This window comes from Panthera onca, chromosome C1 (assembly GCF_046562875.1).
Source record: "Panthera onca isolate mPanOnc1 chromosome C1, mPanOnc1 haplotype 2, whole genome shotgun sequence".
Lineage (NCBI taxonomy): Eukaryota > Metazoa > Chordata > Mammalia > Carnivora > Felidae > Panthera > Panthera onca.
In genome coordinates this window covers 107,518,495-107,544,819 of record NC_138346.1, presented here as the reverse complement: position 1 = coordinate 107,544,819, position 26,325 = coordinate 107,518,495, and the positions used below count along the sequence as shown (strand labels likewise).

Genomic DNA, 26,325 nt, shown 5'->3' with positions numbered 1-26,325 from the left:
GCTCATAAATCTTGGGAAATACTGTGGAAAACTTAAAACACCAATGAAATTGTTCAGTTCACAAATATTTTGTGCAATTCTTTCTTTGATAACTTGTATAAAATCTCCCTTCTTGATTTGTTGCAGTATTCAAATATTTTCAATTTGACTCAGTTACATTAAAAAAGTTCCATTTCTGTTTTCTACATTGTTTCCATAAGTCAAATTTATAACGTAAGAACTAAATGGAATATTTGTCATTTTTAATTATTTTTTTGTAAATACATTTTTTTGGGTGCTGAGCAGTTTAGGTCCACAATGTAACTGAGAGGAAGGTACAGAGGTTTCCATCTACCCTCTGTCCTCACCCATACATAGCTCTTTCATTGTCAACATCCTTCACCAGAATGGTACATTTGTCTTAACTGGTGAACCTCACATTATGATCACTCAAGTTCACCCTTGGTGTTGTACATTCTTTGGGTTTGGACAAATGTATAATGCCATGTATCCACCATTACAGTATCATATAGAATAGTTACACTGCACTAAAAAAAAACCTCTGTCCTCTGCCAATTCATCCCTCTCCCGTGCCCCCCAACTACAACCCTTGGCAACCGTTGATCTTTTTACTGCCTCTGAAGTTTTTCCCTTCCCAGAATGGCATACTATTGGAATCATACAGTATGTAGCCTTCACAGATTGGGTTATTTCAATTCGTAATATGGATTTAAAGTTCTTCCATGCCTTTTCATGGCTTGATAGCTCATTTCTCTTTACTGCTGAATATATTCCATCTGGATCTACCATAGTTTATTTATCCATTCACCTACTAAAGGACATCTTGGTTGCTTCTAAGTTTTGGCAACTACAAATAAAGCTGCTATAAACATTCATGTGCAGGTTTTTGTGTGGACATAAGTTCTTATTCATTTTTATAATTTAAAACATATAATGATACTTTTTTAAATGTTGGCCACCTTCCTCAATTTGTAAAAATGTTTTTAACGCTCTACTTCACTCAGTTGTGATTTAGGAAAATAAGAATTACAGGAAATACTTGAAAAAGAGAGAAAGAGGAAAAAAACACTTTTTTAAATAGAAAAAAAAATTAGTGTTTGAAAGATTTGGGGTAGAGAAATTTATTTTAGAAGTCAAGTAATATAGAGTGTACTATCTACTATAAAATTGTAATTTCCAATCACACTAAGGACAGCAAAAGCTGTTTATAGCCTGGGTGGGGGATTTTTGGAGAAATTTGGTAGGGACAAGAGACAAGAGTATAATTAGAAATCAGTGTAGGCCCTGTTCTTTGATTCTCTTCAAGATTGAAACCTGCTGAGGCCTGGGGGACAGTCATATTGATCACAAGATGGATTTTGGAAAGCACAGAGGTATCTCCCCCACCCCTCATTCCCAAAACAGTGATGGCTAAAGTCTATTAGAGATGCCTCTAGTTCAGCAGGGACCCAGAGCAAACTTTGCCAGAAGGGAGACAGACTATCAATGGCTGAGGGAAATAATACAGAAAGGTGTGAGGGTTCTTCACCACGACCTGGTTATTCTAGTATAGTGTGAGGTAGGCTGCTGAGGGTCTCACAGGCTGGGGGATATGGATGGACTGAGGATGGTGGTTGGACCTGGAGGTCTGGGAGAGGCCAAGTGACCAGACCTCAAAGCATGAGCCCATTGCCAGTACCATGGACAGCAACCGTAGAAACCAACCCTTTAGCCCATACTGCCTCTAATGCTGGAAATTACACAGCCCCCCTCCCCCACCCCGGCCAGTGATCTGCCCAGGGAAAAGGGAAGAAGAAGAGGAAATAGGAAACATCAATATAACCCAATACTTACACAGTGCACTAAGTCTTAAGCAGGCATTAACTAGTTATCATTTATCATCCGGGTTGGATTTTTCTGCCTGTCAAATTCAGTTGGGGAGAAGAAACAAAACGATGTTTCTGCACATTTGAGTGTCAGTGTACATTTTTTGACCTCTTATATTTTCAAATTTTTCAGGTAGCTGAAAATTTGGGATTATAATTATACTATTGAATTATTGTTTGTTGTAAGTTAGAATGGAAAAATTTGCTTCATATATTGATTCTTTCCTACACATATAGTATTGATTTTATATAAATACTTCATAAACCCTTGTAGGCTATACTTGATATGAGTCTATTAATTCTGCATTAATAATTCTGTTCCTCAGATCATTTACATTCATATTTTTATCCGGTTTACCAAAACTGTGAGAATAAAAATTAAAATATTATTCTGGACAATGTTTCTGTCCATCAAGCCATTCACACTAAGTTCACTCTCATGACCTGAGATGGCCAAATTATTTGACTATTATTTGCAAAAAATGAATATTGATCATTCTCAAATTATTCTGCTTACTTCAGCTGGCATCTGATTGACTGTCACCCAAGTTCACAACACTGACTTTTCTCCTTTAATGCTGCCCATTAGTTCATTCATCTGGCAGTAGAACTGGAAAACTAATGATCACTTCCTTTAGTCTGGCTCCTGGGCATCTATCCTGGAACTGCCACACGGGCAGCTCATGTAAGGGTAGTGTTAACAAATATCTAAATAGTAGAAACAGATAGTTTTTTTTTTTAATTTTTGTATTTGGTATTTTACTTGATACAAACATCTGCCTAGCATAAGTGGGTATTTTTTAATGTTTGCTTATTTATTTATTAGAGAGAGAGAGAGAGAGAGAGAGAGAGAGAATAAACGGGGGAAGGGTAGAGAGAGAGAAAGACAGAGAATCCCAAACAGCCTTCACCCTGTCAGTGCAGAGCTTGACATGAGGTTTGAACCCACAAACCACAGGGTCACGACCTGAGATGAAATCAACACTTGGACACTCAACAGAATGAGCCACTCAGGCACCCCAGTCTAGGTGTTTTTAAATAAGGACCATAATGATTATTATTTTATGACAGCCTTTATCTTCTGATGTTAATTTTTACTTTCAGTGGTATTATTTTTTCCAACCCTGCTTTTTCTATAAATTTATGTGGTGTATCTTTGTCCCCGATTCCAAATTTTTATAAAAAAAAAAAACACTTTTGTTTATTTCTACAATAAGTGTGTTTCTTGTAAACCACATATGTATGGTGTTTGTTTATTAAAGCAGTATGAGACTACTTACCCCCTGTGGAATTGTAGATAATTTTTAAATTTATTGCTGTAATTATAAATATTATCTACATTGCTTTATTCTATTTTGTTTCTTATTTTTTTTATTGTCTCTTACACGTTTTTGCTATATAGACTCTGCAGTGGTTACTGTTTTATGAAGCTGACTTGGAAGACAGTCACTAAGATCACCTAGCTTCTCAAACAACGGCTTTGAATCAGTTTCTTTTTATTAATTTTTAACTTTTCTAAGTTTATTTGTTTCGAGAGAGACAGACAGTGCAAGTGGGGGAGGGACAGAGAGAAGGAGAGAGAGAATCCCAAGCAAGCTCCACATCACCAGAGCAGAGCCCAATGGGGGGCTTGAACTCACAAAACCATTTTTTTTAAATGTGAAATTTATTGTCCAATTGGTTTCCATACAACACCCAGTCCTCATCCCAACAGGTGCCCTCCTCAATGTCCATCACCCACCCTCCCCGCCCTCCCACCCCCAATCAACCCTCGGTTTATTCTCAGTTTTTAAAAGTCTCTTATGGGTTCAGGTTCCGGAAGATGGCGGCGTAGGAGGACGCGGGGCTCACAGCGCGTCCTGCCGATCACTTAGATTCCACCTACACCTGCCTAAAGAACCCAGAAAACCGCCAGAGGATTAGCAGAAGGGAGTCTCCGGAGTCAAGCGCAGACTAGAGGCCCACGGAAGAGGGTAGGAAGGGCGGCGAGGCGGTGCGCGCTCCACGGACTGGCGGGAGGGAGCTGGGGCGGAGGGGCGGCTCGCCGGCCAAGCAGAGCCCCCGAGTCTGGCTGGCAAAAGCGGAGGGGCCGGACAGACTGTGTTCCGACAGCAAGCGCGACTTAGCCTCTGGGAGGTCATAAGTTAACAGCTCTGCTCGGAAAGCGGGAAGGCTGGAGGACAAAGGGAGGGAGAGCTGCTGAGCCCCCGGACGGCAGAGCTCAGCTTGGCGGGGAACAAAGGCGCCAGCGCCATCTCCCCCGCCCATCCCCCAGCCAAAATCCCAAAGGGAACCAGTTCCTGCCAGGGAACTTGCTCTCTCTGCGCAAACACCCAACTCTGTGCTTCTGCGGAGCCAAACCTCCGGCAGCGGATCTGACTCCCTCCCGCTGCCACAGGGCTCCTCCTGAAGTGGATCACCTAAGGAGAAGCGAGCTAAGCCTGCCCCTCCACCCCCCATGCACCTTGCCTACCCACCCCAGCTAATACACCAGATCCCCAGCAACACAAGCCTGGCAGTGTGCAAGTAGCCCAAACGGGACACGCCACCCCACAGTGAATCCCGCCCCTAGGAGAGGGGAAGAGAAGGCACACACCAGTCTGACTGTGGCCCCAGCAGTGGGCTGGGGGCAGACATCGGGTCGGACTGCGGCCCCGCCCACTAACTCCAGTTATACACCACAGCACAGGGGAAGTGCACTGCAGGTCCTCACCACGCAAGGGACTCTCCAAAATGACCAAACGGAAAAATTCCCCTCAGAAGAATCTCCAGGAAATAACAACAGCTAATGAACTGATCAAAAAGGATTTAAACAATATAACAGAAAGTGAATTTAGAATAATAGTCATAAAATTAATCGCTGGGCTTGAAAACAGTATACAGGACAGCAGAGAATCTCTTGCCACAAAGATCGAGGGACTAAGGAACAGTCACGAGGAGTTGAAAAACGCTTTAAACGAAATGCAAAACAAAATGGAATCCACGATGGCTCGGCTTGAAGAGGCAGAGGAGAGAATAGGTGAACTAGAAGATAAAGTTATGGAGAAAGAGGAAGCTGAAAGAAAGAGAGATAAAAAAATCCAGGAGTATTAGGGGAAAATTAGAGAACTAAGTGATACACTAAAAAAAAAAATAATATACACATAATTGGTATCCCAGAGGAGGAAGAGAGAGGGAAAGGTGCTGAAGGGGTACTTGAAGAAATTATAGCTGAGAACTTCCCTGAACTGGGAAAGGAAAAAGGCATTGAAATCCAAGAGGCACAGAGAACTCCCTTCAGACGTAACTTGAATCGATCTTCTGCACGACATATCATAGTGAAACTGGCAAAATACAAGGATAAAGAGAAAATTCTGAAAGCAGCAAGGGATAAACGTGCCCTCACATATAAAGGGAGACCTATAAGACTCGTGACTGATCTCTCCTTTGAAACTTGGCAGGCCAGAAAGGCTTGGCACGATATCTACAGTGTGCTAAACAGAAAAAATATGCAGCCGAGAATCCTTTATCCAGCAAGTCTGTCATTTAGAATAGAAGGAGAGATAAAGGTTTTCCCAAACAAACAAAAACTGAAGGAATTTGTCACCACGAAACCAGCCCTACAAGAGATCCTAAGGGGGATCCTGTGAGACAAAGTACCAGAGACATCACTACAAGCATAAAACATACAGACATCACAATGACTCTAAACCCATATCTTTCTATAATAACACTGAATGTAAATGGATTAAATGTGCCAACTAAAAGACATAGGGTATCAGAATGGATAAAAAAGCAAGACCCATCTATTTGCTGTCTACAAGAGACTCATTTTAGATCTGAGGACACCTTTAGATTGAGAGTGAGGGGATGGAGAACTATTTATCATGCTCCTGGAAGCCAAAAGAAAGCTGGAGTAGCCATACTTATATCAGACAAACTAGACTTTAAATTAAAGGCTGTAACAAGAGATGAAGAAGGGCATTATATAATAATCACAGGGTCTATCCACCAGGAAGAGCTAACTATTATAAATGTCTATGCGCCAAATACCCGAGCCACCAGATATATAAAACAATTACTCATAAACATAAGCAACCTTATTGATAAGAATGTGGTCATTGCAGGGGACTTTAACACCCCACTTACAGAAATGGATAGATCATCTAGACACACAGTCAATAAAGAAACAAGGGCCCTGAATGATACATTGGATCAGATGGACTTGACAGATATATTTAGAACTCTGCATCCCAAAGCAACAGAATATACTTTCTTCTCGAGTGCACATGGAACATTCTCCAAGATAGATCATATACTGGGTCACAAAACAGCCCTTCGTAAGTTTACAAGAATTGAAATTATACCATGCATACTTTCAGACCACAATGCTATGAAGCTTGAAATCAACCACAGGAAAAAGTCTGGAAAACCTCCAAAAGCATGGAGGTTAAAGAACACCCTACTAACGAATGAGTGGGTCAACCAGGCAATTAGAGAAGAAATTAAAATATATATGGAAACAAACGAAAATGAAAATACAACAATCCAAACGCTTTGGGATGCAGCGAAGGCAGTCCTGAGAGGAAAATACATTGCAATCCAGGCCTATCTCAAGAAACAAGAAAAATCCCAAATACAAAATCTAACAGCACACCTAAAGGAAATAGAAGCAGAACAGCAAAGGCAGCCTAAACCCAGCAGAAGAAGAGAAATCATAAAGATCAGAGCAGAAATAAACAATATAGAATCTAAAAAAACTGTAGAGCAGATCAACGAAACCAAGAGTTGGTTTTTTGAAAAAATAAACAAAATTGACAAACCTCTAGCCAGGCTTCTCAAAAAGAAAAGGGAGATGACCCAAATAGATAAAATCATGAATGAAAATGGAATGATTACAACCAATCCCTCAGAGATACAAACAATTATCAGGGAATACTATGAAAAATTATATGCCAGCAAATTGGACAACCTGGAAGAAATGGACAAATTTCTAAACACCCACACTCTTCCAAAACTCAATCAGGAGGAAATAGAAAGCTTGAACAGACCCATAACCAGCGAAGAAATTGAATCGGTTATCAAAAATCTCCCAACAAATAAGAGTCCAGGACCAGATGGCTTCCCAGGGGAGTTCTACCAGACGTTTAAAGCAGAGATAATACCTATCCTTCTCAAGCTATTCCAAGAAATAGAAAGGGAAGGAAAACTTCCAGACTCATTCTATGAAGCCAGTATTACTTTGATTCCTAAACCAGACAGAGACCCAGTAAAAAAAGAGAACTACAGGCCAATATCCCTGATGAATATGGATGCAAAAATTCTTAATAAGATACTAGCTAATCGAATTCAACAGCATATAAAAAGAATTATTCACCATGATCAAGTGGGATTCATTCCTGGGATGCAGGGCTGGTTCAACATTCGCAAATCGATCAACGTGATACATCACATTAACAAAAAAAAAGAGAAGAACCATATGATCCTGTCAATCGATGCAGAAAAGGCCTTTGACAAAATCCAGCACCCTTTCTTAATAAAAACCCTGGAGAAAGTCGGGATAGAAGGAACACACTTAAAGATCATAAAGGCCATTTATGAAAAGCCCACAGCTAACATCATCCTCAACAGGGAAAAACTGACAGCTTTTTCCCTGAGATCAGGAACACGACAGGGATGCCCACTCTCACCGCTGTTGTTTAACATAGTGCTGGAAGTTCTAGCAGACAACAAAAGGAAATCAAAGGCATCAAAATTGGCAAAGATGAAGTCAAGCTTTCGCTTTTTGCAGATGACATGACATTATACATGGAAAATCCGATAGACTCCACCAAAAGTCTGCTAGAACTGATACATGAATTCAGCAAAGTTGCAGGATACAAAATCAATGTGCAGAAATCAGTTGCATTCTTATACACTAACAATGAAGCAACAGAAAGACAAATGAAGAAACTGATCCCATTCACAATTGCACCAAGAAGCATAAAATACCTAGGAATAAATCTAACCAAAGATGTAAAAGATCTGTATGCTGAAAACTATAGAAAGCTTATGCAGGTAATTGAAGAAGATATAAAGAAATGGAAAGACATTCCCTGCTCATGGATTGGAAGAATAAATATTGTCAAAATGTCAATACTACCCAAAGCTATCTACACATTCAATGCAATCCCAATCAAAATTGCACCAGCATTCTTCTCAAAACTAGAACAAGCAATCCTAAAATTCATATGGAACCACAAAAGGCCCCGAATAGCCAAAGTAATTTTGAAGAAGAAGACCAAAGCAGGAGGCATCACAATCCCAGACTTTAGCCTCTACTACAAAGCTGTCATCATCAAGTCAGCATGGTATTGGCATAAAAACAGACACATAGACCAATGGAATAGAATAGAAACCCCAGAACTAGACCCACAAACGTATGGCCAACTCATCTTTGACAAAGCAGGAAAGAACATCCAATGGAAAAAAGACAGTCTCTTTAACAAATGGTGCTGGGAGAACTGGACAGCAACATGCAGAAGGTTGAAACTAGACTACTTTCTCACACCATTCACAAAAATAAACTCAAAATGGATAAAGGACCTGAATGTGAGACAGGAAACCATCAAAACCTTAGAGGAGAAAGCAGGAAAAGACCTCTCTGACCTCAGCCGTAGCAATCTCTTACTCGGCACATCCCCAAAGGCAAGGGAATTAAAAGCAAAAGTGAATTACTGGGACCTTATGAAGATAAAAAGCTTCTGCACAGCAAAGGAAACAACCAACAAAACTAAAAGGCAACCAACGGAATGGGAAAAGATATTTGCAAATGACACATCGGACAAAGGGCTAGTATCCAAAATCTATAAAGAGCTCATCAAACTCCACACCCGAAAAACAAATAACCCAGTGAAGAAATGGGCAGAAAACATGAATAGACACTTCTCTAAAGAAGACATCCGGATGGCCAACAGGCACATGAAAAGATGTTCAACGTCGCTCCTTATCAGGGAAATACAAATCAAAACCACACTCAGATATCACCTCACGCCAGTCAGAGTGGCCAAAATGAAGAAATCAGGAGACTATAGATGCTGGAGAGGATGTGGAGAAACAGGAACCCTCTTGCACTGTTGGTGGGAATGCAAATTGGTGCAGCCGCTCTGGAAAGCAGTGTGGAGGTTCCTCAGAAAATTAAAAATAGACCTACCCTATGACCCAGCAATAGCACTGCTAGGAATTTACCCAAGGGATACAGGAGTACTGATGCATAGGGGCACCTGTACCCCAATGTTTATAGCGGCACTCTCAACAATAGCCAAATTATGGAAAGAGCCTAAATGTCCATCAACTGATGAATGGATAAAGAAATTGTGGTTTATATACACAATGGAATACTACGTGGCAAAGAGAAAAAATGAAATATGGCCTTTTGTAGCAACATGGATGGAACTGGAGAGTGTGATGCTAAGTGAAATAAGCCATACAGAGAAAGACAGATACCATATGGTTTCACTCTTAGGTGGATCCTGAGAAACATAACAGAAACCCATGGGGGAGGGGAAGGAAAAAAAAAAAAAAAAAAAAAAAAAAAAAAAGAGGCTAGAGTGGGAGAGAGCCAAAGCATAAGAGACTGTTAAAAACTGAGAACAAACTGAGGGTTGATGGGGGGTGGGAGGGAGGGCAGGGTGGGTGATGGGTATTGAGGAGGGCACCTTTTGGGATGAGCACTGGGTGTTGTATGGAAACCAATTTGACAGTAAATTTCATATATTAAAAAATAAAAAAAAAAAAAAATTGAAAAAAAAAGAACCATCTAGAATATTTCAAATTTTCCTTTCAAGAATTCGACCATTTATATGCAAATATTGATGTGACTATTAGGGTAATTAAATATAATATATTAACAATAAGGACAATTTCCCCAAATTTATATTAACAATTTATAATTTATATATTTATGTTATAAATTATATTAAAATGGAGCAGAGATTGTAAGATTCAATAAAACCTCCTAAGGTAAAAAAAAAAAAAAAAAAAAAAAAGTCTCTTATGGTTTGGCTCTCTCCCACTCTAACCTCTTTTTTTTCCCTTCCCCTCCCCCATGGGTTTCTGTTAAGTTTCTCAGAATCCACATAAGAGTGAAAACATATGGTATCTGTCTTTCTCTGTATGGCTTATTTCACTTAGCATAACATTCTCCAGTTCCATCCATGTTGCTACAAAGGGCCATATTTCATTCTTTCTCATTGCCAGGTAGTATTCCATTGTGTATATAAACCACAATTTCTTTATCCATTCATCAGTTGATGGAAGAACCCCCAAAACCTTGAGATCATGACTGGAGCTGCAACCAAGAATCGGAAACTTAGCCAACTGAGCAATGCAGGTGCCCCTGGATTACTTTCTATGAAGCACAGATTGTTTTGTTTTGTGTTTTTTCTTCAGCCCCAACTTGCTCTAATTTTGTTTACTTAAACTATCATAATGATTATTATTAATCAGTCTTCCTACTTTTTCCAGTTTGAAATTCCTTTTTAAGGTATTATGTTATGTAGCAATTTGTTAGGAAATTGCATAAATTTATAAATTATATCAGTGTTCATCTCCCTTTTCACAGCCAAGTGTTTAAAGGCACTGCTTCAGGAACTTCTCTGGCTGGAATCAAGCCCATATCTGTTTCGTACTTTCTGTGGGACCGTGGGAAAAAGACATAACTTCTATTTGATTCGTGATCCTCATATACAAAATGAGGGTAATGATGATACTTCTGTCACATAAACAACTTAGTGTGACTGGGTGTTGTGAGAATTAAAAGCTTTCCTATACCTGAAGGGTTAAGAACAGATCCTGGCATAAATGCTTACTGTTATCAGTGTTGTTCATACTGAAGAAACTTCTCAGTTAAGAAGTTCTTCCAAACTGTCATTTTGTGGCATTAGATTCAACAATTTCTGAATGAAATCTATATGGACAATAATTCCTTTAATATTTTTCAGTCTAAAGGTTGTGATAATCTATATTGATATTTTATTCAATAGCAATTCAAGAGAGTGACTTTTGTTTTGAATTAATAAACAGACTAACTTTCCCCCAACATCCTATAGATGCCTCCTTCTGGTTTTTAGATTTTCAGAACACTGGAACTAAATACATTGTGTTCTCCTTTAAAAAGGCTTATTGGTCAGTTCTAGATTTCCATTTATATTGAGTGGAAAAAGAAAAAGAGAGATATGTCTTGCTAGAATTTTATGGTCACTGACTATTTTCATTTGTTTTCAAATTAGGAAGACTAGTAATTATATAGTATAAGAATAGTAATTAAAAATCTGTTATCACTTGTTCTACAGGTAGGGAGGATATCTTCTCAGGGTCATGTTCTACATTTTTAAATTCAGTCATCACTCTAAAAAGTATTGTTTTTGATTTATTTCTTTTTTTGATTTCCTGAATTTCTATTCTATTTTTTTTTTAGTTCCTTAAATATATGTGTTGTACAAACTATTATTTTTATTGCCCCACATATCATTATTATGTTTACAATTGCCCATATATTTCCTTTAAACTTTAATGAGTCTCCTTAAATTAATCTTTGCTTTCAAGCCAAACCTTGCTGTACGCTATGAACCTCTTCATTCACTAATTTCATTGTGCAGGATTCTTATGATCCTTCGTGTCCATTCAGACTCTGGCATATTCCACCTTGGGGCAGATATTGATGATACTGAACAGAGATTATATTTCAGAGAGCATCATCTGTATGATGTTGCCCAAAGGTCTTCAGTATATGGATCGCAGAGCTGGAAACCAGCTTCTATTAGTTCATGGGCTCATAACGCTATATAATTGTTACAGTGTAAGGGGACCAGATACCCTGAACCAGTTCTTTCCAAATAGCCTTTGACAAAATCACATTTTAAAAAATATTTGTTCAATTAACACCATCTCAGTGATGCCCACCCTGAACAACATATTCAAAACAGTAACCTGTTTCTGTCTGTCTTTGAACTTCCAATCTATTACCTAGATATATTTTTGCATGTGTCATCTTACTCACTATGTAATTTACTTGTTATATTTACTGCTTATGGTTTGATTCTCCTGCTAAAATGCAAGCATTATGAGGGTAGTGTCTTTGTTTTTTCTCTGACATCTTCCAATATTCCAAGCACTTGAAATGATGCCTGATATATAATGGATGCTGAATAAATATTAGTTGAATGTTTTGGAATCATCTCTCTAAAAACATTTCTCAAGGACACAGACAATATCTCACTCATTTTTGAATATTTAATGCAAGAGGTAGGATTCAAACCTAACAAATCCAACAAATATTTGTTGAATTGCTTTTAAAAAAGAACACTAGCGATTTACTTTAAAAACTGATTTTGCCTTATGATTGTTCTTTTGCTTTGGTCAATCTAGCCCCTTTCTTAGCTTACTTTTCTTGTTTGTTCCTGCCAAATTGCATAGTGTGCCTTTCATTGATCTTATTGGGCAACAAAACTGGGGGTTCGATTGTAAAGTTCCACTCACAGTCTCAGTGTCTTGGGCAACATAGTCCATCTGGTAACCTGATGGGCTTGCTGGTGTCACAGGTGGGCTTCAACTGGATGAGTCCCAGAAGAAAACCTGCTTTGATGTTAAATGTATGAGGTCCAGAATCTGCCACTCTCTCTTCCTTTGATCTCAGTCCTCTTGTTTGTCTGGGGTTTGCTTCTCTTTTTAAATCTTTGATGTTACTTCTATGGCATTGAGTTAACTCCTCTTTATTGGCTTTTTCCCTGGCCCAGTTTAAATTTGAGAGTCTTCCTGCTTGGAAGATTCCTTTTTCTGTCAGACTGAGATTTCTGGTACTTTTGAAGTTTCCAGTTTGTGAATGTTTGTCTCACTTTTGCTCTGATAGTCCACTTTTTAACAGAGAGTGGATGAAAATAGATTCAAACAGCTGTCTTCTTTTTCAACCATTACAACTTGCACTGGTTTGGTGCTTGGTGAACCATGGGTCGAGTTGATGGCTACTGGCTTGGTGCTTGGTGAACCATGGGTAGAATCCGTGGCCCTTATGCAGGAAGAACCCATCACTGACTTTTGGAATGTTCTCAAAGGTTATGAGTTTCTGCCATTTGAAATGAGACCAGAAACCCCAATTTTCCCGTGAAATCTTTTGATTTTTAAACAGTAGCCTGAATTTAAATAGTTAAAAAAAGAAAAATACCAAACTGGCCACATGAGATAATAGCAGCCCAAAATCTTTCCCAAGGTCACCATCTTAGGGCTTTTTCTCTACTATTTGACTTGATTGATGACTCTGTAACTTCTCTGGAATGTTTGATCTCTTTAAAAGGCATACGGTATATATGATGTCTTATTTTTGTCACTACTTTAGGGTCACAAATTAGAGAATATAAAAGGTTACATGTTCATCAAGAATTACCTCTTCTTTATTGTTTCCATAATCTAGTCTTTTATAAATTCCCAGTGTCCCCTCATTTCTGCACAAGAAATGCCCTATGTCTGTGTTGCTGGGGACAGAAAGCGAGTAATCTCTGACCCAGACACAGACTTGCATTGAGTACAAGGGAGCCTTGATTTCACCAGTCCCCCTCGTCATACAAAGTGCCTTGTTTGTGCCCGTGCCTCCTGCCTAACACTCCAGGTCCACATTTACCTTGCTCTGGCTTTGCCTTTGAACCCAAGCCCAACTTTGCTCTGTATGTGTCAGTTGGATTTGGCCTCAGAACTCTCTCTTGGATAAGTTTTTGTTCTAATAATACCAACAGTGGCATGCATTGATTCATTTTGCACATTGGGCACTAGGCTTAGAGTTTACTTACATTATTTTACTTCTGACTTTTGAGTTGGGTATTGTTCTCTGCTCCAGACTAATGATGAAGAAAACGATGACACACAGAGCTTTAGCATCTTGACTGAGGCCTTACAGCCAAGAGGTGGAGTTGTTGGAATGTCAAGCGCTTTGATCCAGAACCTCATCTCTTATCCACTGCACACACTACCTCCCCTATCACTTTTGCTACTGCTGGCTCCATAGAGTGGCCCTCCTAGTAAATCAGGCCCCAGGTTCAGGTCAACATCTTGCCCTGGTTTTCCGGAAACTTTCCCATTTTTAAAACTGAAAATCTCATACCCTCTGGACCTCCTTAATCCTGGGCAACTGTGTTATATACACTGTTGGTAGGATGTCTGCAGTCTCCCTGAGGGGGAGAAAAGAAGAGGTGATGTACAATTATTGCAGCAGAAACGATCAGTTTCCTCAACAGCATAAATCAGCTTTCCCTATTTCCTCTGCTGGAACAACCCTATATCCTCAATCTATAAGCATGTTTTGCACCGGCGGCTAGATTCCAGCCACCTTTATTTATTTATTTAATTTCCAGTAGTATCTTTAGTGTTGCTCTTGGCCCAACTTTTGTCAATTGCTAGCCTATGGTTCCTGTCTCTAAATAAGCATCCTTTTACAGACTCATAGACGTCAGGTGCTGACACAGCCCAATTGGTTCAACACATATTTATAACTTGTTCTGTCTGAGTGAACTTAACAATATTTTTACCTTAGGTTTTGGACAGTGGGTTAAATCATGTATGTTTCTGCATTCAAACAAGGAGCTCATTAAAAATCCTAACTGCAGTATCCCCCATACACCCAGGCAAAACGGGCTCCTGCTGTGGAGCCAGAACCCAGGTGGGCCCCACTTGACCTTTCCCCAGTTCCATCCTGCCTCATGGGGGAGCCAAGGGGAAACAACTATGGAAAGCTGCTACCACCCTTATAAAACACAATTTCCTTACACAGCACCCCAGAGCTTCCTGCCGAAACAGTTCTGAAAGTGCCTTGTGGGCCTGAATGGTTCTCTCCTCATCTGCCATCCTGAGGATGGACCATGGATGCATAGGTCTGAGCAGTGGCCAAGGGGCAACTGTTTCCACTGTAGACAGGGCTTGAACATATGGGATGTACCAGGTAAGTTACATTCGTCAAAGCAGGAGACTAGAACATATTTTATTCAACAGCTTGTTAGCTTATTTGTAACCCTTTAAATATGTAAACTCATGGTATGTGGACCTCCATTTGTACTCTTCTTTTGGGCTATACACATATTCAACTGTGGCATGGCTAATTCTATAATATTTTATCGATGGTTATAATAATTCAGCCAGGCTCAAGATGTCTTATCAGATAACTGAAACCTGTTACATCCCCCACCCCAATAGCAGTTAAAATAAAATAGGAAGGAATTTTTCATTTGTTCTTTTAGCTCATGTCAATGAAAACAAAGATTTTTGTGAGTTTTTTTTAATGCTAGTATTGAAATACTCCCTCCACCATGTTCAACACAATTAGTTCACTTTTAATATACATGGAAGAGAAGAGAAGTTTTTATATTCCAGTTTGCAGTTATAAAATGTGGGGAAACGTAAAATTATCAAGTCCACGAATCACAACAATCTCAAATTTTAAAGTAGAAAGAAAAATGGAAGCAATTACTGTGGCTTCAAGTCTTGTACACTGCAGAGGCCAGGATAAGGACCAGAGGCTGCGCTCATATATTGAGGGATCATCCATCCTTGGGAGAATGTCTGTTCACTAGAAGGGTCTCCAGACAGTTACACAGATCTGAGCTCAAGTCTTATTTCTGTTACACAGTGGTTATTGGGGGATAGCCACTGTTACACAGTGGTTATTGGGGGTGATTGGGGTGGGGGGGGTTATCCATCTCTCTTGTCTTGGTTTTACGTTTGTGATATAAGCCATAATAATTTCCCTCACAAGGCTGCTTTAGGGGTAAAACAAAATCACAAAATACCACACAAAATAGTATTTCTTTTCTTTTTTTTTTTTTTTTATTCCTCCCACTTTCCTCCTCTTTATTTCCGCTTTGCATTTACTCATTATCTTTTTCCTTATTTTCTTTCATTTATTTTTTTCCACATAGGCCCTCTACTTTAGCCTTGCAACTGAGTTTCCAAAGAAAGAAAAGGATCGATTACGCCGCCATGTGATCTGGAAAACCGTTTCCTTGGTGATCTGTGGTTATTCTGATCACTAAATAAGTAGTTGCATTATTTCTGGCCAGTCCTTGAATCATGCCTGAGTTTTTTTTTGTTTTTTTTTTTTAATTTTTTTTTAACGTTTATTTATTTTTGAGACAGAGAGAGACAGAGCATGAACGGGGGAGGGTCAGAGAGAGAGAGACACAGAATCCGAAGCAGGCTCCAGGCTCTGAGCTGTCAGCCCAGAGCCGGACGCGGGCCTCGAACACACGGACCGCGAAATCATGACCTGAGCCGAAGTTGGCCGCTTAACCGACTGAGCCACCCAAGCGCCCCAAATCATGCCTGAGTTCTAAGAGAAGTGTCCTTCAGGCAATGTCAAGCTAAAGCAAGGGTGGTGGCCTTCAAACATGGCAGACCTAGAAGGAACTTCTTACCGTAACAAAAGTTGGGCAGGAAATACTACCTTTTATAATTACAGAAGGAAGCTTCCTTCATTTAGTCAACCCATATTTATTGAGTGTATATTATGTACCAGACACATTTCTATAAAAATAAATGAGGGGCGCTTCGGTGGCTCAGTCGGTTAAGCGTCCGACTTCAGCTCAGGTCATGATCTTGCGGTTTGTGAGTTCGAGCCCTGTGTTGGGCTCTGTGCTGACAGCTCAGAGCCTGGAGCCTGCTTCAGATTCTGTGTCTCCCTCTCCCTCTGCCCCTCCCCTGCTAACGCTGTGACTCTCTCTGTATTTCAATAATAAATAAATGTTAAAAAAAATTAAAAATAAATAAATAAATGAAAGTTAAAAAAAAAAGTCAACTTTTATGATAAGCTTGAATTCTACAACTAGGACAGGGATGTTGAGAGACAATTTAAAATAAGTAAATTTAGGGGCTCCTGGGTGGCTCAGTTGGTTTAGCGTCTAACTCTTGGTTTTGGCTCAGGTCATGATCTCACCATGTGTGAGATCAAGCCCTGCATCACATCAAGCTCTGCACTAGCTGTGTGGAGTTTTCTTGGGATTCTCTCTCTCCCTCTCTCTCTGTTCCCACCCCTCATGCATGTGCTCCCTCTCTCTCCCTCAAAATAAATAAACAAACTTTAAAAATAAACCTTTAAGGGGCGCCTGGGTGGCTCAGTTGGTTAAGCATCCGACTTTGGCTCAGGTCATGATGTCACAGTCCGTGAGTTTGAGCCCCGCGTTGGGCTCTGTGCTGACACCTTGGAGCCTGGAGCCTGCTTCAGATTCTCTGTCTCCCTCTCTCTGACCCTCCCCCGTTCATGCTCTGTCTCTCTCTGTCTCAAAAATAAATAAGCATTAAAAAAATTTTAAATAAGCCTTTAAAATAAGTAAATTTAATAACATATTCTGAAGTGGTAATTGCTTTAAAAAAAACTATTAATAAACATAAATCAGAGGTTGTAAGTTTAGTAGCAAAAGAAACCTTTTGAGTCATATATTCTTTCTATCATCTCCGTTTCTCCTTAAAATACTTCCGCATGTAGTACAAAATTCAAAGCGTTTTTTTAAGGTAGTCAGGGAAAAGTAAGGTTTCCATCTTCATTGACCCCATTCTCTTAATTTCCATCTTGTCTGCCTCCTTAGTCTCTCCCACAGGTTTCTGTCTATATGAAGTCTGCTGTCAAGTCCATATTTTCTTTCTAATTTTAAACACAGATACTGTTTACACTGTAGTCCACAATGATTTTTCTCTTATTTTAACAAATTATTTTGGGGCATCTGACTTCGGCTCAGGTCATGACTCGTGACTCCTGAGTTCAAGCCCCACATCAGGCTCTATACTGACAGCTCAGAGCCTGTAGCCTGCTTCAGATTCTGTGTCTCCCTCTCCCTCTGCCCCTCCCATGCTCACACTCTCTCTCTCAAAAATAAATATTAAAAAAATAAATAAAATTACATAAAAAAAAACTAATCATATTGTTGATGGTTCCCACCAGAATATATAGGGTTGCCTCATTCTTTTTAATGGCTGCATAATGCTTCTGTATGGCTTTGTCAAACACACACACACAAAACAAGGCAAGCCCAAGACCAAGACCTGACTGACCCACCTGTAAAGGCAAAGGAGCCACTTGTAGATTCAGACGGTTTGTAACTTACAGAGTCAACAAAGGCAAGAGTGTCCAAACATTGCTGTTCCCCATGGTCCCTGTCCCACACACCAAAAAAAGGTGATAAAAAAGGGGTCAGATGACCACAGTATAAGCTACACGGTTCTCCATTGCTACAGATCTTATTCTAGACTTTAGCTCACCAATTCTAGATGATGCACCTCTATTCTGCGAGCGCATGGCAGAAAGCCTCATGCCTTATCAGAACTTAGGAGGCAACAAGAAACTGTCATGACAGCTTCCCACGGAGCAGGTGCAGTGAGTGGGAAATGGCCTTGAAGCTGCTAATTGCAGGCCTCCAACCTCTGGTGTTTCGGGAAGAGCATAAGGCATCCCGCCAAGCCTCAAATCAGCTGTTGTGCAAAGCTCTGGTTGTGTGGACCACGTAGATAGTGTGAGGTCACCAGGGCACCCTGGCAGAGATGTTTCCCTACAGGGCTTAGCACGATTCTTAATTAACCCTGTTTTGATGGACTTCTGGGTAATTTCCAATCTATAAAAACTCCTAACATATGTCCCATTGCACACATTTGCTTATGACTGTAGGATATATTGCTAGAAACAGAACTGTTGGGTTGAAGACCATAAAGTTCTAATTTTGAAGACATTGCTCTTTCTTTGATATAATATTAATTACCATCCCACTAACAATGTATGAAATAGCTCTGGTTACTCCACACCCATGCCAACATTATAAGGTTTTTGGTGTCTGCAGTATAAGTGAAAAATATCACTTGTAGCATGAATTTGCATTCCTTTTTATTAATGGGTGTTGTTGAATATCCTTTCATATATTTGAGAGCAATTTTTTACATACTCATGTTCTTGATTTCTCTTTAAGTTATTTATTAAAAATCATTTGTGGGAGATTTTTACCCATTAATTAAATTTTGAACTACCTTTCTAAGTTATTGAGGGAGTGCTATCATTATATATGTATTTTTATGGAAGGTCACAGGGAAGTTTTTAAAACATTTATACGGACAATATTTTTAATATATTCTATTTCCAGGTGTCTGAAATTTATGTCAGACTTAAAAGAACCTCCCACAATTCTTGATTAAAAATGCTATCTCTTACTTTCTTTGAAACTTTGATAAAAATTACACTTGAATATATATATATATACACATACATACGTGCTTTTAACTGCTTAGAGGGTTTAGTTCAATCTAGTTTTTTTAACTAAATATTCTTATTAAATATATGTATTTTTTTATTTTGTAAAATGCCTTTTTGGTATTTATGCCATGATACAATGCAAATCATACATTCCAAACTATGTTTTTAATAGTTCTGGTGCTTGTAAAACAGCTATGTAAACAGGGTCACTGAGCACTCTTGATAGGAAAAGAATTATTGATATATAAGAATCTCAGAGAAACGGGCCCTTACTAAGATCCTAAAAATATCTCTTTCCTAAAATTCTTCTGTTCCAGGCCAGAAGTGAAGTGAATGGTTAGAGTCTTTCTCACATGCATTTGGAGAAAATCATATAAGCTGAGTGATGTAAACTGGCATAAGTTTCCCAAAGTGAAACAAGAATCTATATACTTTCTGCTTCTCTCTCTCTCTCTCTCTCTCTCTCTCTCTCTCTCTCTCTCTTTTGACAGAAGATCTCAGCACTAGCCAGGAGCAGAAACAAACAACTTCATACATCTTAGTGAAACAAAAGTCTTCACGGGGCCGCATGGAAAGACATCATGTCATTAGTTGATATCCTCAAGGTAGTCTAAGGTGAAGGAAGGAAGGCCACCATAGTTAGCATATTGTCTTGTCAATTATTAACTCCTAATGCTAAAATTTTAAGAAGAACATAGATTTTCATAATATACTCAACCTTGGTATAAAATCTGAATGGGGATAACTGTAGAGCAGCAGGATGTGCTCTGACAATGGGTCACTGGAGCCCAAGGAGCTGACTTTAGTTATCCTGCTGGCTGGTGGTATCCAGGGCTCATATGTGCACATAGGGTCCCATGGCAGAAATAATATCAATAGCCTAGATCCTAATTAATAGACAATACTGTTAGAAAATAAACGTTAGACTTAGATATTTTATTTATCTCTTTGCCTGCCAATAGGGTGCTAATATTACTTCTGGGTAACTTAAGATTTTCTGGGTTTGCACAATTAGTGGCAAAGTGGTGACTGGAACACAAGGCTCCTGGGGAGTCTGGATGGCTCGGTCAGTTAAGTGTCCAACTTCAGCTCAGGTCATGATCACACAATCTGTGAGTTTGAACCCCACATCAGTCTCTGTGCTGACAGCTCAGAGCCTGGAGTCTGCTTCAGATCCTATGTCTTCTCTGTCTCTGCACCTCCCCTGCTAATGCTGTGTATCTCTCTCTCTCTCTCACTCTCTCTCTCTCTCAAAAATAAACATTAAAAAATTAAAAAAAAAAAAACCACAAGACTCCTATTCTAGTGCTCTTTTTCTCCCTAATATTCTTTAAGGTGAATCTGCAAAATCTGGAGAGCTCCAGTCATTCCAGAGACTTCTCCCAACACATAATTCCCGTGTTCTCATATAGCCAACGTCTAAGGTCGCCATTACAGTCGATCTGTTTTCCTATATGGTCACTGGAGCAAGCCAGCTGGGCACTCCAGCAGGGGCCTGAATTCTCTGAAGCAGAGTTTACTTCAAAGGAACACTCCAAGATATTTCTTTCCTAGGAAATAGTTTTTATCAGGCAACATGGAATTTAGGTATTTCCTGAAGAAATCTGTTCCACTTCCATAAATTGAATGACATCACTGGATTCCATTTCCCTCAAATGCTGACATTCACTTTAATGCTACTTAGCTGTGATCCGATAAAGATTCTCTACACAGGAGAGACAGGTGGACATAGGCTTGAAAATAAATGTTAAATCAAGCAATTGGGGGAATTTTAGAACCATCTCCCAAGCCAGGAGAATTAAAGTATTTGGGGAAATGATAAGACATAGAGATGATTTTATGTTTTCTGTTGTCCTCAAGTTCATGAAAGATATCTCTTCCAATATTGTGTGTATTCTTTCTTCTTTTCTCTTTTTGCAATTACTTAAATTTGGCAAAGAAAGATAATTGATATTCATAGATTTCCAGTTATCAGCCACTCAAAAAAAAAAAAAAAAAAAAAAAAAAAAAAGATCTGGTAGCTTCCTGAGTCAAGAAGGGACAAATTCTCTTTTGAATTTAATGCATGGCATATCTCATCAACAGTATGCTAAGCTAAAGTTAGGATCAAAAGATGAAGTCCTTCTTATAGCTCATGATGGTGATTGAAAAAAAATAAGTCAGTTCCTAATTTTTCAATTATTCATATCCACCTCTGCTGTTCTAGAATGTACCCCACTGGTGACAGATATTGTCTTTTAACAGAGTGTCCCCACCATCTGTCCAACAATCCCCTGCCTTCAAGTCTAAGCTAGAGTGTAACTGCTCTGAAACAGTGATTTTCTGGGGCACTTGGGTGGCTCAGTTGGTTAAGAGCCCAACTCTTGGTTTTAGCTCAGGTCACGCGCTCGCGGTTCACGTGATAGAGCCTCCTTGGGATTCTCTCCCCCAACCCCCCCACCCCCATTTCTCCCTCTCTCAGAATAAATAAATAAACTTTAAAAAAATTAAAACAGTGGTTTTCGAATGGTAGCGTACATCACAGTCACCTGGACAATTTCTAAAAACAGATTTCTGAGCCCTTCCTCTGGAGTTTCTAATCAGCAGGTCTGGGTGAGACCTGAGTGATTTTATTTTTAACAAATCCCCAAGGGATGTTAATTGGGCTGACTCCTGAAACAGACATTCAGAACTACTAGTCTAAAACATAAAACTAGCCACAATCCTGCAAAATGTCCTTCAGAGGCCCCTTAGCCCCCATAGTTTAAGTTCGCTAACACAGGTCACATGGCTTATCATCATCTGCGTCTTCCCAAATTCTTAAGTTTGATCTCTAACATACCCTGCCTCACGTGGCATGTTCATAAAGGTTTAAAATCTGGCTGTTCAGGGTGTGGCTCACACACATGTATGTTATGTGTGTGTGTGTGTGTGTGTGCCTACACAAGCATGAGATTATTTTACTGATAGAAACATGTAGACACAATTTGCAAATAACATACGATAACCTTTATTGTAAATGCCATGTAACCAATTGATTCTTATAGACTGCTTTTGTTGATTTTTCACTGAATTCATTTATCGGTGTTCACATGCAGTCTCTGTCACATACGCTTTTATTTAATTTTTAAAATAAATTTTAACAACCCTTTACAAATGTAAATTTTATTCTTAACTCACAGGCTCCAGGAAAACAGGCTTCAAGCCAGACTTGACCTACAGGCTGTAGTTCACAAATCCCTGGTCTGGACAATTTACATAACAATAAACCAAGCCCTAATTTATAGCATTTGCCCAAATCCCTGGCACAAATATACTCACCATGGTGGATTTCAAACTACCAAAGGGATGTCACTGAATATGAAATTGGGAAGAGATGTACTGTAGCAAACCCAATTTACAATATTTTTACCGCACAAATACAACAGATATAAAAAACCTCAAGAGTACATATAGATAGATGCATAGGTAGGTAAGTAGATGGATAGATGGATAAATTGATATAACATAGTAAAATAATTAGGCATTAATGAATGCATTACTTTTAAAAATACTTCAGTGAATTATTAGTTTATTTAACTTAATTTTTAAAGTCCGTGTTTGCCATCCAGTTCACAAAATTCCTGAAAAATCTACCAGTTGGCCCTCATGCGTCAATATCAGCTGGTCCAACATACCATTGCCTGCTATTGTTTCAAACCCGATAAATACTGGACTGTGATATCTCATGCCTGGCCTGGCCTGCTTTTCTAACCTTCGTCATCAGGCTAGTGCTCTTCTTCTTTCAAGACTCAAAAGTGTCTCTTTCCAGATACCTTCCAGGTCTCCCTAGGTTGAGCCAAATACCCTCTTCCCAGTATCCCTGCAATGCCCCTCACTTCTCCCCCCGGTAGGTTTTACTCCCTTATGCCACAGCAGCTCATCTCTGGGTCTGGGTCTGCTACTGGACTGTATGCTTCTCCAACTCAGGAACTCTGTCTCAGCCATCTCTGTATGTTGATGGCTTAAAACAAAGTCCAGTATACAGCTGGGGCACAATACTTGTTGAACTGAACTACTAGCCAAGATGGATAACTGTTGGCTGCCAGTTTTCAGAATTGTGTGCAATCTTCTTTGTGTTGTAAGTCTGGTGCATTTCATGGTGCCTCTTGTATAAGAAAACAAGAAAGAACCAACTGTCCACATGTACTGTCAAAAGTTTGCATAGGAATGAAGGTTAAAAACAAGTGCATATCATGTGGATTTCAGATTCCTTTGGATTTTGTTTATCTTTCTTTTTTTAAATCCAGGTATTACTGACAAATAATATTGTATTAGTATAATTTCTGTATCTCCCTAGCTATTCTCAAAATTGATTTTTGAAAACAGTCCAGCTGAGTGTAACTACGAGACTACACAGTGATCCAGGAAGGCTACAAGCAGAACACATCTATAAAAGTGAACAAGGAGATTTCCTGATTTTAAAATGCACGCAATTTGCTAATGCCCCATTACTGCCAAGGCATGTACCCCACACTCATGGGTCAGATGCCTTCCTTGGACTCTTCCACTGAAGGCTGCCTGAGCAATTCTCTCCATTGCTCTTCTGTTGGCCAATTTTTACTGATATTGAGCAAGGGGCCTGGGGACCTGCGGGGAGAGTCAACTCACCTCATAGTCGATGTCTAGGGCATCAGCCTCACCCTTGGTACGGAAATGCTGCGTGTGCTTGTCCACTGTGAAGTTCACCTGTTTGCCAACCCGCTCGATAAGGACCGAGTGCCAGTGCTGGTCATCCAGCAGACTGCCCAGGGTGGCTGAGGGTGGGCTGCTGCTGAGCCGAGGTTTGCTGTCATCTGTGAAGGAGAGAGGAAGACGGGATGGCATCTGTGCACAAGGGCAGTCTTGAGTACGGGAACATTCTGCAAGCAATGTCAGCTCTATATCCTAACGGTCAACCATGATTCTCCCTCCACAGGCCCAGGACCGTGCTGGGCTTGTAAGGGAATAACAAGGTTTGCCCACAGATTCAAAGAACAAAATCTGGGTCAGATGATAAAAACATCCCATTGTAGACATGAAAGGACACGTTTGCAGAATGTGAACAATGAAATAATAAAATAAACCATATCCTAATGGTCATCGATCATATCGAAAACAGAGGATATCACATTTAGAGATAATACACACACGTTGTGTTTGAACGACTCTTGAATGAAGAAAACGAATCTTGAGTTATGCCTTGGAGGAAAAGTGGATTCTGGAGAAGTGAAGGGAAGGCAATGGGCACACTGAGTTAGGTTAAGTCTGCGGTCAAAGGCAACGATGAGGAAATCGTCACATCTGCTGCCATTTTCAAGTGCCTACTATATTATACGAACAGCACATGAGTAGGAAGCTTATACCCTTCATCTTTAATCCTCTTAGGGAAAATTATTATCTGAATTTCACAAATAAGAAACTTGAGGATCAGTGAGGTTAAGCACCCATGACCCAGAGATGTAGCCAGCGTTCAAATCCAGGTCCACTTGAGCCTTTTTACTCTGACAATAGTATGGCTCATAGGCATTGATTCAACCAAAATGGAGCTTGGAGGAGAGCCCTCAGGAGAGAGGGACCATGAGAGATTCCAGTGAAGAAGTATATTTTACCATCAAGTTGGGCTTGTTCGCCCCCCACCATGTCCCTCTTCCAATTTTTATGGAAGTTCCTGCCAGTACCTTTTGTCCAAAAGATTACAACATATTTCCTTAGAACAGCTCAGATTTAGCTAAATGAGCAGTTAAATGCAATTAATTATGACTTATATATAAACTTTCAAGTTTTTGAGTGTTTTATTATTCGGTCCCCTTAGAAACTGAAAGCTAAATGTCTTCCTCCTCTCTTCTAAGTCATGTTTTACCAGAGTGCTGTAACAGCATGCTCAACAGTGTGGCATTAAGGGGGCAGGAGCTGCAATTTCCCCCGTAGGCTGCTCACTCCCACCTTCATTATGGCCCCAAGGCACTGCTTCCTTCATAACACTTGGTTGCTTCATATGGGGGTGGTGGTGGGTATCAAACTTATTGTAATTGAAAAATGATAGGCGGTGCATTCATAGCTGACATTATTTCATTGATTTGTTCATTATCCCACATTGTTTGAGTTCTTGCCATTGGTGAAATTATGCTAACGATTAAAAGATATTTTTTTTTCTCTCCCTCCTCCCTTCACCTTCTCCATTCCTTCTTTTTTTCTCTCCTTCCTTCCTTCCTTCTCCCCTTCTTTATTCCCTCCCTTTCTTCCTTTCCTTCCATAAAAAGGCACTGATACCAGGGTACTTGGGTGGCTCAGTGGATTAAGCATCTGACTCTTGATTTCGGCTCAGATCATAATCTCATGGTTCATGGGATCAAGCCCAGGATCGGGCTTTGTGCTAATGGCACAGAGCCTGCTTAGGATTCTCTTTCTCCCTCTCTCTCTCTCTGCCCTTCCCTTACATGCCATGTGCTCACTTTCTCTCTTTCTCAAAAATAAATATATAAACATTAAAAAGAAAAAAGGCACTGATATCTACCTGTACTGGCTATAGTGATATATAGTGGCATGTGATATATAAAGGAGATAAAGGAGATACAGAGTTAAAAGGCTCATTTCCCTCCTTGAAAGTCTTAATGTGGAGTCTCTCAATAAGTAAATTGATAAAAAGTATGCTGCTGGTATATAGCATTTAGTGCCAGGAGCCAAGCAAATGCAGGCTAGGCAGCTGTGAAGCTCCAAAGGAGCAGTGACAGGTTTAAGATTTGGCTGGAAGAAGGAACACCCCCACACAGCCAGGAGAAGCACGTGCCAAGGCTAGGAGATAGAGGGGAACGTGGTAGGGGAGTCCACGCAGCAGTGTGCCATGACCACACCAGCCTGGCTTATATCATCTGGGAATAGTGTGCTAGTGTGTGTGACATAACCATGCATTTCATTTACCTTTAAGAAATGGGCATGTGGTGAATTAGTAAATCAGAGATTAGTAACTCAGATTAACATCTAAGAAAGCAATTTATTAATTTATTAGGAACTCAAATCACATTGAGGGTGAGAGAGGAGCGTCTTGGAATTTTTGTTGTTGTTGTTTGCTTACTCTTACATAAAAAAAGATTATTTTGGCAGCTGTATGAGAATTTGATCAGAAGGCAAGTAAGACTGGCAGTAATCAGATGGGGGACCCAGGGGCTTAGGAAAAGAGAAGGCATAAAGGATGCATTTCCAAGTGTAATAAGGAGCTAACATGTGGCAACTTCA

The 26,325-nt window shown here is 39.7% G+C and overlaps 1 protein-coding gene across 3 annotated transcripts in view; it reads right to left on the bottom strand.

Moving 5' to 3' along the window:
• CNTNAP5 (contactin associated protein family member 5) overlaps positions 1-26,325 on the bottom strand; it is an 809,440-nt gene that overhangs the window by 398,714 nt on the left and 384,401 nt on the right. For all 3 annotated transcript variants that reach the window (XM_078451401.2, XM_078451402.2, XM_078451400.2), the window contains exon 6: positions 23,722-23,906. In XM_078451401.2, the coding sequence (XP_078307527.1) occupies positions 23,722-23,906 (185 nt within the window). The remainder of the gene's footprint in view (positions 1-23,721; positions 23,907-26,325) is intronic.